This window comes from Budorcas taxicolor, chromosome 5 (genome assembly GCF_023091745.1).
Source record: "Budorcas taxicolor isolate Tak-1 chromosome 5, Takin1.1, whole genome shotgun sequence".
Classification (NCBI taxonomy): domain Eukaryota; kingdom Metazoa; phylum Chordata; class Mammalia; order Artiodactyla; family Bovidae; genus Budorcas; species Budorcas taxicolor.
Window position 1 is genome coordinate 101303344 of NC_068914.1, and position 17747 is coordinate 101321090.

General features: G+C 48.5%; 1 protein-coding gene across 3 annotated transcripts in view; it reads left to right on the forward strand.

Annotated features, from left to right (window-relative positions):
- Positions 1–15944, forward strand: part of BAZ2A (bromodomain adjacent to zinc finger domain 2A) — a 29642-nt gene extending 13698 nt beyond the window's left edge. For 2 of the 3 annotated variants that reach the window (XM_052641047.1, XM_052641048.1), the window contains exons 5-29: positions 376–594; positions 1034–1480; positions 1626–1686; positions 2946–3054; positions 3225–3326; positions 3492–3702; positions 5289–5389; positions 5665–5730; positions 5911–6144; positions 6280–6534; positions 7474–7688; positions 7975–8049; positions 8243–8423; positions 8526–8585; positions 8783–8927; positions 9453–10105; positions 10267–10489; positions 10596–10751; positions 10864–11015; positions 11200–11489; positions 11585–11717; positions 11823–11969; positions 12588–12814; positions 12929–13072; positions 13154–15944. In XM_052641047.1, coding sequence (XP_052497007.1) covers positions 376–594; positions 1034–1480; positions 1626–1686; positions 2946–3054; positions 3225–3326; positions 3492–3702; positions 5289–5389; positions 5665–5730; positions 5911–6144; positions 6280–6534; positions 7474–7688; positions 7975–8049; positions 8243–8423; positions 8526–8585; positions 8783–8927; positions 9453–10105; positions 10267–10489; positions 10596–10751; positions 10864–11015; positions 11200–11489; positions 11585–11717; positions 11823–11969; positions 12588–12814; positions 12929–13072; positions 13154–13319 — 4772 coding nt within the window. In that variant the 3' untranslated portion in view covers positions 13320–15944. The remainder of the gene's footprint in view (positions 1–375; positions 595–1033; positions 1481–1625; positions 1687–2945; positions 3055–3224; positions 3327–3491; positions 3703–5288; positions 5390–5664; positions 5731–5910; positions 6145–6279; positions 6535–7473; positions 7689–7974; positions 8050–8242; positions 8424–8525; positions 8586–8782; positions 8928–9452; positions 10106–10266; positions 10490–10595; positions 10752–10863; positions 11016–11199; positions 11490–11584; positions 11718–11822; positions 11970–12587; positions 12815–12928; positions 13073–13153) is intronic. The other variant, XM_052641049.1, reaches the window with a different exon arrangement.
- The last annotated feature ends 1803 nt before the right edge of the window (positions 15945–17747 follow it).

The following is a 17747-nucleotide window of genomic DNA, read 5'->3' on the forward strand; positions in this document are numbered from 1 at the left end:
CTCTGGGGCCCCCAGATGATCCTGGCAGGTCACAGTTTCATGCCACTGGCCTGACTGCGCCAATTGCACTCTGAGCTGAATTGGTTCATTTCCCACATTCTCTCCCAGTGTTCCTTTTGGCCAGGAGCCCTGGATAGGGACTTCTTACAACACAGTTGGGCTATTTGGGTTCTCACTAACTGGAAGGAAAACATTACCTTTTACCACACTGTTTTATGATAGATATTAGAATTTTGTGTTGGTCTGTGGGTTAATAGAACCATTTGCCTTTCCTTCACTAATATTAGAAAGAACCTTCACCCTATAGGAAGTAGAATTGGATATATTCACACTAATATTTCTTAAATCTCACTTCCTGATTTTCTACCCCTGAAGAGCCAGTGAGTGGAGGACTCTACGGTATAGATGACACGGAGCTGATGGGTGCAGAGGACAAGCTGCCTCTGGAGGACAGCCCTGTGATATCTGCCCTTGATTGCCCTTCCCTCAATAATGCCACTGCCTTCAGTCTCCTGGCAGATGACAGTCAAACTTCAGCCTCTATTTTTGCCAGCCCCACCTCTCCACCTGTCCTCGGGGAGTCTGTTCTGCAAGGTGAGTGAGGAAAGCTAGACGAAGTCCTTGACCTAGGAAAAGGTGAAAGTATAGGCCTTAGGGCTGGGAGATCTATGAGAACACTTTGCTGGGAGCTGAGGGGCCGTGGGATGGTGTATGGTGGGACTGAAAAAAGGCATTCTGACTTCTCTGTGCCCAAAGAACTTGTGGGTAAGACTTGGAGTTTGCAGGAGAAAGGAACCAGAGGCCTTTATTGGCTCCAGGTGAAAGGTATTCACACAGTGACAGCAGCAGCAGTTTTGCCCTTTAACCTTCATGAATGATAGGGGAGGACAGCCAGAGGCTACTTCTCTTTTTCCTATCCTAGGGGAAAGCCCTTGAAGTAACCTTGCTTAACTTAGTCCATGTTTGTCTGAGTAGATTCTCTTATTTTATAGGGTCATTTTTCCTTTATCCATCCTGTCCCTTTGGATTCTAGATAATAGCTTTGACCTGAATAATGGTAGTGATGCAGAACAGGAAGAAATGGAGACTCAGGCTTCAGACTTCCCACCTCTGACCCAGCCAGCCCCTGACCAGTCATCCACTATTCAGCTACATCCAGCAACCTCGCCAGCAGTCTCACCAACAGCCTCCTCAGCAATCTCCCTGGCAGTGTCTCCAGCAGCCTCTCCAGAAATTTCCCCAGCCATCTCCCCAGCAGCCTTCCCAGTGGTCTCTCCAGCTTCCTCAGCAGCACTCCCACCAGTCTCCTCAGAAGTCTCCTTGACAGCCTCCCCAGTGACCTCCCCAAAAGCCTCCCCTGCCGCTTCCCCGGCAGCTGTCTTCCCGACAGTCTCCCCAGCAGACAAGGATATCAGCAGCGTCCCTGAAACAACTGCTGACCTGGAAGACACCACTGTAGGAGTCCCTCCCTCTGGTAGCGGTGAGTCTCTAGATTCTGTTCCACCCCTGACTGGTTCAGGGAAACCTATCTGTCTCATGTGGCATTTAGCCCCTCCTCACTGACCTGTTGTTTCAGTATTTTGCTTGACCTCTTAACTTGGGTATCCCTGTCTTCCTCCCCCCAGGTGATGTCCTGAGGAGACGTATTGCTACCCCAGAAGAAGTTCGTCTCCCCCTCCAACATGGGTAAATGCTCTAATTTATTACATGCATTGACCTTTGACACATTTAATGAATGATTCTAGGAAGAAGGGAAGGGAGCTCTCATCTGAGGTGGGGGAGTAATGGACTGGACAAGAATAGGTTAAAGGATAGTTATCTGCAATGATAATGTTTTTGGGCATGAGATTCTTAGGCTTTCTTTCTTCCTTTGTCACCGTCTTCCTTCCCTCACCCATTCTTTCCTCATTTTGTGGCTACTTAGTTTTTTCCTCGAGGGGCTAGTGCTGTTATCTTTTCCAAATTCAGCTGGCGGGTCTGGGATTCAGGTGTCCAGTTGAGTTCATTTGTCCTATATGTTTGGAGAAGGAATAGCAGTGAATGGGGAGTGGCTTCATCCCCATGAATCGGGGTTTTTTTTTTAATGCACTCTAAGGGCAGGAACAGTATGTGACCAGAATGAACAAGCCAGCTAACACCAAGGGCTTTGTAGGAATAACTGCCTTCCTGATCTTCCCCACCCCCGCCCCTCTAGGCTACTTGTGGTCACCAAGTCTGAGTTCTGCTTTAAGTTTTGAGAGAAAGATAAGGCTTAGTCTTAGAGTAATCTGTTGCTCAGAACACAGAGTTCCTTACTAAACCCTGGCCTCTACGGAGTCATTTCATGGAGTTGGCAGTGAGTTTGTTCTTCTGCTTGCCTCCCTACCCTCTGTCATTTCTGCCTTTATTCTCTTTGGTCTATATTCTTTGCTGGAAGCCCAGTAATTTGTCCTGAATGGCATTAGGGAGGGGGTTTCTGACTGCTTCTCTCGCTGACTTTGGAAGTGGGCGGGTGGAGGTCTTTCTGCGTTGTGCAATGTGGTGTGTTGCTTTCCCCTGAGCCACTGAGGGGCTTGAGGCTCAGGCCTGCCTTCTGGCCAACCTTGTATCTCAGAAAAACTGAAAGTGAAGTCGCTCACAAAGTGTCTGACTCTTTGCCACCCCATGGACGTAGCCTACCAGGCTCCTCTGTCCATGGGATTTTCCAGGCAAGAGTACTGGAGTGGGTTGCCATTTCCTTCTCCAGAGGATCTTCCTGACCCAGGGATTGAACCTGGGTCTCTTGCACTGCAGGCAGACGCTTTACCGTCTGAGCCACCAGGGAAGTCTTGTGCCTCTGCATCTACATGCAGTTCTAGTGAGATAGGTGTGGGGAGGGCCATCTGCTTAGTGGGGTTGGCTTCTGGGTGGCTTAAGAGTGGGTAGGGGTGTGACCTGGCGGCAGGGCCCGTGTGCTTCTCTGGCAGATGGCGGAGAGAGGTGCGCATCAAGAAGGGCAGCCACCGATGGCAGGGGGAGACCTGGTATTATGGCCCTTGTGGGAAGAGGATGAAACAGTTCCCGGAAGTGATCAAGGTAATGGAGCTTTTGTGGACTCTTGTAGGAAAGCACAGACTCCTTTTTTGGGCCCAGTGGTGACAGGCTGGCATTGTCTGCTCAGGGGCTTGTTCTGCTTGTGCTGTTGATGGCCAAAGGGCATGGTAGGACTGTAACTTCACTGACAGCACTTTACCTCCTCCTTGTAGTACCTGAGCCGCAACGTGGTACACAACGTCCGTCGGGAGCATTTCAGCTTCAGTCCCCGTATGCCTGTTGGTGATTTCTTTGAAGAGAGAGACACACCAGAGGTGCACACCCAAGGGTTAAATATACTTTTTTAAATATGAGGAGGGGTTGGTGGACAAGCTGCAGCTTCCTCATGGGGTTTGGAGATTCTCAGAGATCAGATGGTTCAGAGGTTCTGGTGGCTTGCATGAACTTCAGTTGTAACAATGTCTTCCTTCTTACCTCAGGGCTTGCAGTGGGTACAGCTCTCAGCAGAGGAGATCCCATCCAGGATTCAGGCAATTACTGGGAAACGGGGCCGACCTCGAAACACTGAGAAGGCCAAGACCAAGGAAGTCCCCAAGGTGAAACGGGGCCGAGGTCGGCCACCCAAGGTCAAAATCACTGAGCTGTTGAATAAGACAGACACCCGCCTCCTAAAGAAACTGGAGGCCCAAGGTACCGTGATGTTTCTTAACTTGGGAATTCTGCTCACTCTCTGAGGTATCTGAAATGTTGATGAATTGATTAACGCCTGGGTTTCCCAGGAGTGTGACTGACATCTGGATGGAATGAATCTGAATTACACCTTCCCCTCTCTGGAAAGCAGCATCAGGGTCCTAGCACTTTCGTTTTTTTGTTTTTGTTTTTTTTTACTTTATTTTGCTTTACAATACTGTATTGGTTTTGCCATACATTGACATGAATCAGCCACGGATTTACATGAGTTCCCAATCCTGAGCCCCCCTCCCACTTCGCACCCCATATCATCTCTCTGGATCATCCCCGTGCACCAGCCCCAAGCATCCTGTATCCTGTATCAAACATAGACTGGCAATTCGTTTCTTACATGATAGTATACATGTTTCAATGCCATTCTCCCAAATCATCCCACCCTCTCCCTCAGAATCCAAAGTCTGTTCTATACATCTGTGTGTCTCTCTCTTTTTTTTTTAAACAACAAGTTCCTTTCTTGAGTTTCTCTTTAGTGGAGCCTTGTGCGGGGAGGTGGGGGTGGTATCCCAGAAATAATTATGAGAGGAGAGGGCTTTCATGTCCTTTCTTTACCATCTTTTAGCTTCTTACTTATCTTACTGGTCTTGGCTTGTCTTGTGTAAACACTCGTTTGCCACCATCATAGAGGTTTAGAATTCACATCTGAATCCAAAAGATAATTGGTACTGTTTTAGTGGGATGGATAGGTAGGAAATGTCTATATTTTTCAGTAAATATTGCACTTACCCTTATATAGTATGAAGAATGTGAAAGAATTTGGAATCAGGTATCTCTTATTCAGAATTCCAGCTCTGCCAAATTCTGACTGTATGAACTGGAGCAAGTAAAGCCTCGTAGTGGTTCATCTGCAGATAGTATCTAAACTTAGAGGGTTGCTGCACAGATGTAGTAGTGGTGGTAGTATTTCTATGCCAGAATAGGATAGGTGCTATTGTATCAAAAACATCAGTTCTAAACACTGTTGTCTGCAGAATCACATCTCAATATCATCTTCCAATGGAGAAGAAATTCAGATATTTTAATGGAGCAAGACATAGGAGCTGAACATAGGCAATAACTGTGTCAGATTTGATAGGATTCTACTAAAGTGTCCTTTATCTGGGCCCTTCCTTTCTGGCACATTCTTGCTTAATTGGTGCTTCCAACTCAAGACCACCTGCTTTCTCCGGCAGTTTTTCTGCTTCCTTTCTTAGTTCTAAAATCAACCTGTCAGGCAGCCTGGGAGAGGGACAGTCTCTAAGGCTACTCTGCTGTTCTGGCCTCCAGGACCCTTTCTAAAGCAGTCTAAGTTCCAGAGGCTGGTGCTTCTGGGCACGAGATGCCATTTGTGTTACCTCCATAGGAGGTTCCTCTCATACATTTTTTTCTCCCAGCATTTTATGTATACTTAAAAAAAAAAAAAAAAAAACAGGCATCTAGTTTTCTCATGGAGCTGTTTGGAGGCCAGCTTTGTGATAGGCATGTGCTGGTCTGGATGCTGGAGATGGGTCTGCCTGCCTCACTCTTCATTTTTCTTTTTGCTCTCACAGAAACACTGAATGAGGAGGATAAAGCAAAGATGTGTAAAATCAAGAAGAAGATAAAGCAGAAGGTGCAGCGGGGAGAGTGTCAGACTACTAACCAAGGGCAGGTGAGGGACATCAGCAAGATTCCACAGTAGGTTAACTTCTCCTACAGCCGCTCTGTCTTCTTTTCCATCTCCCACGCCTGCCACCTGCCATTTAGAGAATTTGGCTTGTTCAAAAATAATGTGGGCATCTCCAGGGTGAAAGAATTGATCCATTGCCAACCCCTCATCCCATGTCTCAGCTATTCTCCCCGGCATCCTTGTTTGTTTTTGAATCCTAGCCCAAGCAGTGATGCTTTCAGAGTTTGAGGAGAAATGACTTCCTTTATGGTTTACAGGCCAAAAACAAGAGGAAACAAGAGACCAAGAGCTTAAAGCAGAAGGAAACCAAGAAGAAATCCAAGGTAGGTGCATATATGCACAGATGTAACTTTGAAGTCACCAAACTGATTTTGCAGGATATATGAGTTGGTCATGTTTTATAGTCATGTTTCTGGGTGTAAGGTGGGGAGGAGGGGACCAGGGAAGGGTGGTGATGTGAATCTTCACGGCACTCTTGATTCCTCTCTCCCTTGGGTGGGTAGGCTGAGAAGGAGAAGGTAAAAACAAAGCAGGAAAAACTGAAGGAAAAAGTCAAGAGGGAGAAGAAGGAGAAGGTAAAAATGAAGGAAAAGGAGGAGGTGGCCAAGACCAAGCCAACGGGTAAAGCAGATAAAGTGCTGGCCACACAGAGGCGCTTGGAGGAGCGGCAGAGGCAGCAGATGATCTTGGAGGAGATGAAGAAGCCCACAGAGGACATGTGTCTGACTGACCACCAGGTAGTGAGGGGAGAAGAGCAGGTCCTGGAGGGGCCACCCGTGAAGACACTTCTGTTACAGGAGGAGCCTCCTAGATACCCAGACTGTTGCCTTCCCGTGTGTTTGACAGAACACCTACCACTTTTATCCCTACAGCCGCTGCCTGACTTCTCACGCATCCCTGGTCTGATCCTGCCTAGTGGGGCCTTCTCAGACTGCTTGACCATTGTGGAGTTCCTGCACAGCTTCGGCAAGGTGCTGGGCTTTGACCCTGCCAAAGATGTCCCTAGTCTGGGGGTCCTGCAGGAGGGGCTCCTGTGTCAAGGTGACAGCTTGGGCGAGGTGCAGGATCTCCTGGTGCGACTCCTGAAAGCGGCTCTCTGTGACCCTGGCCTGCCCTCCTATTGTCAGGTGAGGGCCTTTCCTGGGCTCAGGGGCTTGGGGTCTGTGCTTTTCTCAGCTTTGCTTTCTCTTTTGAGTTGAACACATGAAAGCCCCTTCCAAAGTGATCAGGACAAGTCAAGGGAGATACACAAATGGTCCCCAAATAGGAGTGGTTTGACTTACAATTTTTCGACTTTACAGTGGTTCAAGAGTGATAGGTCTTCAGTAGAGGTACTTAAGGTTTTGATTTTGATCTTTTCCTGGACTGGAGAAATGCAATAGTACACTCTTCATGGTGCTGGGCAGTGAGTCAGCCGTGCATGTCACTTTTGCAGCCATTCTATTCCTCACTTTCAATACAGTATGCAGTAGATTGTGTGAGATATTCAGCATTTTATTATTAAGTGCATTTGTGTTAAATGATGATTTTGCCTTCCTCTAGGCTAATTTAAATGTTCTGAGCATGTTTAAAGTAGGGTTGGCTAAGCTGTCATGTTCTGTAGATTAGGTGTATTAAATGCATTTTCAACTTACAATATTTTCAGTTTATGATGGATTTTTTGGGACATGATCCCATCATAAATTGAGGAAGATATGCATACTACATGCTATCCCTTGTAATTTACTGCCTTTTTTCTTAGGTTACTTCTCATTGCTTTATGATTTTAGGTCCTGATTCTCCGTTATTCTCTCCAGGGACAAGTGGAGGAAGATCTGCAGTTTTTTTTGTTTTCCTCTATTTTTTATTTTTCTTTCTGACCTCCCTCTGCTTATTTTATTCATTTTCCTTTAATATACTTCTTTTCTTTTGTACCTGTCCTTTTTCTTCTCTCATCTTACCCTAGCAACTTTCCTTCTTAACTTTTTCTATCTTAACCCTATAGTTCTCTCCTATTTTCCTATTCCAGATTGACTTGAGTTGCTCCTCTTTCTCTCTTAACTCCTATTATGTTCTTCTCCAAACAGTCCTTAAAGATCTTGGGGGAGAAGGTGTCCGAGATCCCACTAACAAGAGACAATGTGTCTGAGATCCTGCGCTGCTTCCTCATGGCATATGGAGTGGAGCCAGCCCTCTGTGACAGCCTGCGCACCCAGCCTTTTCACGCCCAGCCACCCCAACAGAAGGCTGCTGTTCTGGCCTTCCTTGTGCATGAGCTCAATGGCTCCACCCTCATCATCAAGTGAGGGGCTGGGCGGGGGATGGTTATTATGTGCCTTGGTCAGACCGGGATAGGGGAGGGGTTTAGCCATCTAAAAATCCTAGGTGGTGTGTGTCTACCGCCATGTTCTGGGCATGCTGGTATGACCTGGGACTGAATCTAATTTTCCTTCCCGGGCAAGCCCAAGCCTTACTCTGCCATTCATCCAGTCTAGGTTCCAGGATGAAACTCCTTTTACCCTTGAACTTCCCTTCTGTGTGTATGTTGCCACTTCTCCCTCAAAATACTATTCTCTGTTTCCCTGCAGTGAGATTGACAAGACTCTAGAGAGTATGTCCAGCTACAGGAAAAACAAGTGGATTGTTGAAGGCCGGCTGCGGAGGTAAGGACAGGACAGAGGAGAGAGGGGGACAAGGTGAAGCATGCCCAGGGCTTGTGTTTGGAACGTGGTGTCCTTAGCCCCTCTCCTGGGGTTGAGACCGGTCCAGGGCCCGGGGCGGCTTAGATTCAAGGTGTTCCTTTTGTGGCGGTATTGTGTTCCTCACCACAGTTTCCCTTAAACTGTGTGTGTCAAGATTGAAAACTGTTCTGGCCAAGCGAACGGGGCGACCTGAGGTAGAGCTGCAGGGGCCAGAGGAAGGCCTGGGGCGGAGGCGCAGTTCTCGGATCATGGAGGAGACCAGTGGCATGGAAGAGGAGGAAGAGGAGGAGACTGCAGCTGCTGTCCATGGCCGTAGGGGTCGAAGGGATGGAGAGGTACTAGCCTAGACCAAGGAAGGTGGGAGGTGGAAAGCATTCTTTCTTTCCCTTGAATCTGATGATTCCCTTTTTCTCGGTGTCTACTTGTTTCTTCTCCAGGTTGATATCACAGCATCTAGCATCCCAGAGCTAGAGCGCCAGATAGAAAAACTGAGCAAGGTATTGTGCTTCTAGCCTCCCAGGAGCTGGAGATAGGGCCTGGGCGGGAATTGGTTACCTTATGAGTTGGGCCTAGATGGTATCAATTTTATAGGGAAGCTGAGAGCCATGCCTTTCTCCCATATACTGGACGAAGTCACCACTGTCACCCTGGAAGTGTGTTTTTCATTCATCTTCCTTTCCCACTGCCTACCCAGCGTCAGCTCTTCTTTCGAAAAAAGCTGCTTCACTCATCCCAGATGCTTCGAGCAGTCTCCTTGGGTCAGGACCGCTATAGACGCCGCTACTGGGTGTTGCCCTACTTGACTGGTATCTTTGTGGAAGGAACAGAGGGAAGCTTAGGTAGGTGTGTTGTAGGACCCTGGTTTGAGTCCCAGTTCACAAAAGTTAAGGAATTCCTTTTCCTCTACCTAGCATCTTGGGCTTTTGATTGTGTGACAGTCAGCTTGGCATACTATGGATAGGAGCACAGGCTCTGGAGTAAGGCTGCCTACCTTGTGCTCTGCCATTTACCAGTGATACGCTTCAGTTTTCATGTGTGAGATGGAATTAATAATAAACTGTATATATCATAGGGCTATTGAGGGGATTAAAGTAACTTAATAGAATAATAACTTAGAATAATGTATAACATAGCTGGTTCTCAATAAATGTTAGCTTATGTTTATGCTGATGATAATTACTTGGGAACATAGTTTTTCTTTTGCAGATACTATGCTGGTTGCCATATAAGCATTTTCCAGTGCAGTCTCAAAAAGGGGGGGATTAAGTCCAAGAGAAAAAGAAAGTATATGTCCTGTGTCTGTACACCCTCTTTCTTTCCCGTTATATATCAGTGTGTCTTCTGCTCTTCCCTTTGCTTTACAGTTCCTGAGGATGTGATAAAACAGGAAACCGACTCCTTAAAAGTGGCAACCCATTCGACAACCAGCCCAGCCTCCTCCTCTCTGAAGAGGGAGTTAGCTGGCTCCAGCACCTCTGCCAGTTCTCCTGCCCGGGCCCGAGGCCGACCTCGGAAAACTAAGCCTGGCTCTATGCAACCTAGGCACTTGAAATCTCATTCCAAGGGTCAAGGTTCAGAAGAGCCTCAGACCCAGCTTCAGCCGGAGACTCAGTCCCATCCTCAGTTTCAGGCTCATGCCCAGCCCCAGCTTCAGTCCCATCCTCACACTCATAATGGGTTCCTGGAGCCAGAAGGCTCCCCATTGTCTCTGGGTCAGAGCCAGCATGACCTCAGCCAGTCAGCCTTCCTGTCTTGGCTGAGCCAGACTCAGAACCATGGCTCCCTGCTGAGCAGCTCAGTCCTCACGCCTGATAGCAGTCCCGGAAAACTGGACCCAGCCCCATCACATGCCCCGGAGGAGCCAGAACCTGACGAGACAGAAGCCAGCCCTGATTCTCAAGCTCCCTGGTTTAATTTCTCAGCCCAGATGCCCTGCAATGCTGTCCCTACACCACCCCCTGCAGTTTCTGAGGACCAGCCCACTCTTTCCCCTCAGCTACCTGCTTCTTCCAAGCCAGTAAGTACCCAGAATTAGTGCTATGCACTTACATTCATCTGGCCATAGGCTAGGTTGCCTGGCTGTGGGCTGTTGCCATGGTTGGGGGGAAGGGATGAGGCCACTGGGGTCCTGTCAGCATGAAAACAGCCCCATCATCTTATGTTTCATCTCATTCATAGGTGAGTAGAGCCAGTGCTGCCAACTCCTATTCTCCAGGGCCGTTCTCTTCCACTCCTTTGCTGGGCATGGCTCATAAAAGGCGAGCAGGAGATCCTGGAGAAACACCACAGAGCCCCACAGGGCAAGGACAGCCAAAACGGAGAGGGAGACCTCCCAGTAAGTTCTTCAAACAGATGGAGCAGCGTTACCTGACCCAGCTGACAGCCCAGCCTGTCCCCCCTGGTGAGTGACCTTGGGATGGGCTGGGATGAGTATAGGTAGGAGTGACATCAGATATGGACCATGTAGTTCCCACTGCCCATGTTACACAGATGAACTGTGTTCACAGAGATGCGCTCTGGCTGGTGGTGGATCCGAGATCCTGAGACATTGGATGCCACGCTCAAGGCCCTGCACCCCCGAGGCATCCGAGAGAAAGCACTTCACAAACACCTGAACAAGCACAGGGACTTCTTACAGGAAGTCTGCCTACGGCCCTCAACAGGTAAAATAAATACTTAACCAACCTGAGCTGAGGAGCCCAGGTCAATTTTGAGCTGCTGCTGTGGATGGTGAACAGCCTGATGGGCTTTTCCTTCTGCCTTCTGTCTTCTCAGACCCCATCTTTGAGCCCAGTCAGCTACCTGCCTTTGAAGAAGGGATCGTGAGCTGGACCCCCAAAGAGAAGACATATGAGACAGACCTGGCTGTCCTTCAGTGGGTGGAGGAGCTGGAACAGCGGGTGATCCTGTCTGATCTACAGATTCGGGTACCCTGGGCTGGCACTGGGTAGGGGGTTGTTGAGAGGGTGTTAATCTCTTATACCCTGTTAGGAAAAACCTAGGGTTCTCATTTTGCAAAGTGACTTCCCATGACCCTAAATGGGTCACATCTTTTTCTGCGCTTAATGTCCTTCTTTTATAATGAGTTTTATTTCTCTCTCCCACCTGCAGGGCTGGACATGTCCCAGCCCAGACTCTACTCGTGAAGACTTGGCCTACTGTGAGCACCTAGCTGATTCCCAGGAGGATATCACCTGGCGGGGTCGAGGCAAGGAAGGTCTGGCACCCCAGCGTAAAACCACCAACCCCCTGGACCTGGCAGTGATGCGACTTGCTGCCCTGGAGCAGAATGTGGAGCGGCGGTACCTGCGGGAGCCCCTGTGGCCAGCTCATGAGGTTGTGCTGGAGAAGGCCCTGCTCAGCACGCCCAGTAGTGCCCCACAGTGTACGCCTGCAGAGATGTGAGTGCCCACCCTCCAGTTCTTGGTCTTGGGGAGAAGGAATCAATTTAATAAATCCTACTCCTCATCCCCAAATCACCACTTTCTCCCATCAGATCATACGAGATCACTCCTCGAGTTCGGGCCTGGCGCCAAACGCTAGAGCGATGCCGGAGCGCAGCCCAAGTCTGCTTGTGCCTGGGCCAGCTGGAGAGGTCCATTGCCTGGGAGAAGTCTGTCAACAAAGTGGTGAGAAGCCTGGGGAGCTGAAGAGATGGCAGCTGGGATGGGTGGGGTGAGTGGCAGGCAGAGAGGCTTGAGGGCTCACCCTGACTCCTCACAACCCTGGTCCAGACCTGTCTAGTCTGCCGGAAGGGTGACAACGATGAGTTTCTTCTACTTTGCGATGGGTGTGACCGTGGCTGCCACATTTACTGCCTTCGGCCCAAGATGGAGGCTGTCCCGGAAGGAGACTGGTTCTGTGCTGTCTGTCTGGCCCAGGTACGTCTGCTCTCTCATCCCACTCCCGAGCAAGTCAGAGGTTTTCTTTCTCATCCCATTTACCACCAGTCTTAAAAATATCATTCTACCCATGCCTTCCATCTCTCCTGGGAAAAGGTTCCAGATGACATGCTAGGAGACCTGGGTTCCGGTCCTTTTTTGCACAAGTCACTTAAATTCTACCACTTTACTTGCTTTCCTTGTAAAATGGGAGTGATTATACTTTCCTTTTTCACATAACCCAAAAGGGTGAGTAATAAATTCACAGACTGACTTATGGATGAAAGTATTTTGAAACCTCAGTCACACTCAGACAAGTAGTACTGTGCTAACTCACTTTAGTCGTGTCCGACTTTTGCAACCCTGTGGACTATAGCCTGCCAGGCTCCTCTGTCCATGGGATTCTCCAGGCAAGAATGCTAGAGTGGGTTGCCATGCCCTCCTCCAGGGCATCTTCCTGACCCAGAGATCAAACCCACGTCTCCTGCATTGGCTGGTGAGTTCTTACCACTTGTGCCACTGGGAGGCCCCCAGACAAGCAGGGATTGTGATAAAGTAGAGAGCAAGCAGAGGGCATATTCCCAGCTGTGGCTGATCTCACCTTTTTCTCATCCTCAGCAGGTAGAAGGAGAATTGACTCAGAAATCTGGTTTCCCAAAACGAGGCCAGAAGCGGAAAAGCAGTTACGTGCTGACCTTCCCAGAGGGTGACAACCGCCGCCGCCGGCTGCTACCAAGGGGCCGAGAGAGCCCAGCAGTGCCCCGGTACTCAGAGGAAGGGCTGTCCCCCTCGAAGCGGCGGCGTGTCTCCATGCGGAGCCATCACAGTGATCTCACGTTCTGCGAGTGAGTTGAGTGAATTCTGGGGACAACCGGCTCTACGTTTTCCAGAGTAGAGGGCTAGGAGGGGTCCGTGGTTTGCTTCCTGATAGTGTATCATCACTGTCTGTTTCATAATAGGATTATCTTGATGGAGATGGAGTCCCATGATGCAGCTTGGCCTTTCCTGGAGCCTGTGAACCCACGATTGGTGAGTGGGTACCGGCGGATCATCAAAAACCCTATGGATTTTTCCACCATGAGGGAGCGACTGCTCCGGGGAGGGTAAGTAGACATGATTGACTCTCCTGGCTCTTCTGCCATGCTGGTACCCCGGCTGACAGCTCTGTCTCCACCCCTGCCCAGGTACACCAGCTCAGAGGAGTTTGCGGCTGATGCACTCCTGGTCTTTGACAATTGCCAGACTTTCAATGAAGATGATTCTGAAGTGGGCAAGGCTGGACACATCATGCGCCGCTTCTTTGAGAGCCGCTGGGAGGAGTTTTATCAGGGAAAACAGGCCAATCTGTGAGGCGTGGGAGCTGGGGAGTCACCTTGTGGCATTGCTCCCTGCCCTCCACACAAACCCTGCCATTCTCACCTGCTGATGCTGCCCTGGGTCCAGACTCAAGTCAGAGAGAGAACCCTGATTTTTGACCTTGCCCTTGGCAGCACCCTACGTCTTCTTATCCTTACACCCTTTCTCCCTTTCCTCCTCTTGTTCCTCAGATAAGAGGGGCAGAGATGAGGTCCTTCTGGACTGAAAGCCAAAAAAGAAAAAATAATTTTTCCTGTTTTATTTCCTAATTAAATAAGAGGAGGAGGAAAGAAGCCCCTACTTCCTCCTCCCAGCTTCCTCACCTTCCTTGTACGTGCCCCAGCATTCTGGGGCTATTTAACAATAGCAATAGTTCTAGTGAATGTGTGAAACCGAGAAACACTCTGTACTGTGTGTGGACCCGCAGTGACGGCCAGTAAAGTGGACTTAACTCCCAAGTGTGTCGAGCCGGACACCGGGCCCTGAACATGCTGCTTCCATGTTCAGCCCCTCCCCTGCTTCTCACTTTCTCTCACTCCCCTCTCCCCTTCAGATTTGTCTCTTCATCCAATAATGTAAAACTACGTGTACGGGTTCCTCCCTTCTCTTCCCCCAAATCTTTTTTCCCTGCAAAGGAAAAAGAAGTTCAGAGGTCCCTGTCTTTCTCTCTGTCCTCATCTTCCTGCCAATAGCTAGCCCCTCTATAATGTTGGATACTCCTCAAATGCTGAGTTTCTAGCCTTTTCTGAAACTCAGTAAACTGGGGAGAGGGCAGGGAGGCACCCTGGACCCTGGGCCTTCCAGCCTCCTTCCCCACCTCTTACCCAAACCTCCCTCTTGGGAACTCCTCAGGGACAACTACTGCTGAGTTCGGGCACACCCCAAGATGGAGGCCAGGTAGCAATCGACTGGCCTGAGAGAGAGAGAGAGAGAGGTGTGTGTGGGTGTGTGAGTGAGTGAGAGAGGATGTGATTGTGCCCCTGTTTTTGGTGGCATCCATTCAGTTTTCCCCCCAAGTATCTGTTTCCCATTGTTTCAAACCATTGAAACACCTTTCTCATTGTTTTAAACTTTCACTTTGTCTTTGGGAAACCACAGGAACAGTTTTTCTGGGTCAAAGCTGTGTCTCTTCCCTCTCTCCCAGTCATTTCTGTTCCAGCCTCTTCAAACTGTGCAATCTTCTAGCAGGAACAGCTTCTCCTTTCAGTAGCTCTGAGTCCTAAGCTTTTGCAGGGAGAGGGGTAGAACTGGACCTTTCCCTAATCCCATGAGCTTCTGTGGGTTTAGTTGTGCTCTCCTTCCCTTATCCACTTCATATCCTGGGACCCCTTCCCCAGGAGCAGAGACCCCAGAGCACGAGTGAGTAGGGAGGAGAGGCTCTGGGTCCACCACTGCCCTACATGTGACTATGCCCAAGTTAAGCCCCAACATGTGAGAGGAAAGCTGCTAACTCCCAGCTATAGCCATGGGCCCCTGGCCCCCTGCTTTCCTGCTCAGCAGAGCCCCTCCCATCAGAGATTACGGGTACTTGCACTGGGGAGGTGGCTGCTGGCTGGCCCAAGCAGAGAGCTGAGGCATCCAAGAAATGTTCCATTAGTGGGAGAGGGGTGCCAGGTGAGGGGAGCATTCCTGTACTTTTAGCAGCACTGAATAGCCACTGAAGGGGGTGGGGGCAGTGTAGGTCCTGGGGCAACCCCTTTCTTTCTTTATGCCCCTACTCCCCCATAGCCTATTTCTAAAGTCGCCTTTTCTGTCAGATACACCTCAGAACTTTTAATTTTATTTGAGATTTTTTTTTTTTTGCTTTTAAATAAGAGGTGGATTGAAGAATATTTGAATTGACTTTATATTATGCATAAATATTTATATTTTATCTAAATAACTGCTCTGTAACAAACTTTGTGTTAGTCAAGCATTTGGAACTGTTATAGTTGGGGGCTCTTCTTTTTCCCCACGGCAGTTTTCCCCAGTATAAAATGTTCTAGATTAATTTTACTGTTGGAGGTTAGATGGACGGGGGAGTGAAGTTTCAATTGTTCCTGCTATGTGTTCCTCTCCCAGCTCCATCTCTTTCCCTAGGGACCAGGCACTCTGAAGGTGGGGTGGAGTCCTAGCCTCAGTTTGGAGTGGGGGTTGATAGGGGGGTGGGGACAGGGCATGATCAAAGGGGCCATTTCTCACTTTTCTTTCCTCATCTTCACTGCCCCTTGAGTTAGGTGGATTTTCTCTTCTTGACGAGAGTATTTGATAGGGAAGGCAAGTTTTAAAAGTAAATAAAACCCACCCCTGCCCCTCTGTTTCCCTTCTCCCATCAGTCTGGTAACAGGAAGAAACCACACCATCAACACCAACAAATTTCCATGTTCCTTTTACAACAAAAGGGACTTGACTTTTTATATAACCAAATGTGGTGTTTTAGTGACTTTTTGATAATGTACAGTTTTTTGTGAATTTAAATTTATTTCTTTCTATATTTTTAGGACCAATCTCATTTTTAATAAGGTAAAAAAAGGAAAAAAAAGTCTAGAGATAAAAAAAAACTCCTGTTTTTGCCATGTGATGTTCCACAAGTGCAGCTGTAGAAAAGTGCTTGTCAGTTGAATAAAAACCACATTTGATAGAGACTCAAAAGACTCCGTGTGTTTATCTTCCTTCAACATAGGTTCTTGTAATTGCCTAAAGGGGAGAACTGGGTGGTGTCAGGGTGAGTATATGACTGGTTTGATGGGGAAGACAGCAGGCAGGAGAGCAGTGTGCCCCTAAGTGTCAACAGTTCTCTCTCAACCTCCAGGCTTGGTCCTTCTTTTTCCAGGAGGCGTCCAAGGCAGAATTTCTGTTTCTGTGAATGGAACAGGTGCTTCTGGCCAAGGTGCTGTAACAAAGGATTGAAGTGTGCCGAGTTCCTACGTTGTGAGGCATGGCCTTGGCTTTCTAAGGCTGCCACCTGTGTTCCTGATGCAGGAAAAGTATGTGCTCATCACCACCTTCCCCAGCTTCCCACCCATGGATAAGACACCACGAGGTAGACGTTTGTGTTTATTTCACAAGTTGAAATAAGAGAAATTCTACGAAATTATAGGGAAGAAACATGAGAATACCAAAGGTCAGAAAAATTAGAATGGGTAGCACTGGCACAAACATGACAAGAGTGTAAAATTAGAAACCTCTGGATAAAGAAAAACTGTACAAAATGTGTTTTGAGGATAATTAAACTTATTTCCTGTCCAAGGTGGTTAAGTGCATGCAGGAGTGCACTCGCCACCCCTGTATGTGTTGGGGGATGCAGACACCAGTACATGTTGTGAGAACTTTTTACAAGCTGGGAAAGCTTATCACACTTAAGGCCTGAAGTTTTGTTTTGGTGACCCTCTAACTGGAATAGGAGGAGAAGGAATATCTGTTTTCAGCCCTATAAAAACCTCAGATGGCTGCTTTGGTACATGCTTACCTTCTCAGCTAGTGGCAGCCACTGGCAAACTTAAATCAAGTTATAAGCTCTGCTCCAATGCTGGTGTTCCTGGGGGTGGCTCCCAAGCATTACTTAATATCCTAAGCAGTCATCATTTGGCCTACCACAGCAATATCTAACTGAAGAGTTCACACTATTCTAGGGTGATAAATGAGGTAAAAATCTCAAAGACATTCCAGAAATAGAAATAACAAATTCTTGCATTTGATCGTGAGCCCTTTCTAGCCCCCAGTTTCCTAAACCTCGGGAAGGGAAGGACAGTAAAGGAAGGAAACACGTGTAAACCAGGTGCTTGTGCCCGTGTTGAATTGTGGAACTGTGAGGTAGATCTGTAACAAGGACAAGGAAGTTGTGGGCCATACCCGGGAGAACAGAGGTTCATTTGAAATGGAAGTGGACAGGCCAAGGAGAAGCAGCAGTGGTAACGGGTGAGAGGGCACCTACCTCTCTTATTACTAGTCTCGTGGGGAGCACCTCTAGGGAGGTGCCGCAGAATTCAGCAAAGAGGAGAAGGGCGATAGAGCTCACAGGCCTGGCTCAGCTGTTGAAGGAAGACCCTCCTACAAAAGGAAAGGGTAAAAGCTGAGTGAAGGCGAGATCTGCTAATGCCTGGAAGGAGTTAAAAGCAGGCAGCACAGAAATGGCATAGTTGGTTTAGGAGGGAGGCAGGCAGGGGTTGATGGGGCAAGGCACAAGGTTAGACCTAGCCCTTACAGACTGGCTGTCATACCACCCTCTTTGAAGTTGGTCTATCAGAGCCTGGGGACACGTTTAGACCTGATCTCTGACCCACGTTTACTGCCCTAGGCCAAGAAGGTCGAGGTAACCTGCTAATAATAATAAGTGCAATGCTGCTGCTCTCCCAGAAGCGGGGGCAAGTGCACGAAAGAACTTTTTTAGATGTTTACAATCCATTCCAGCAAGCCCTCTCACCGCACCTTTGTGGAGCAAAA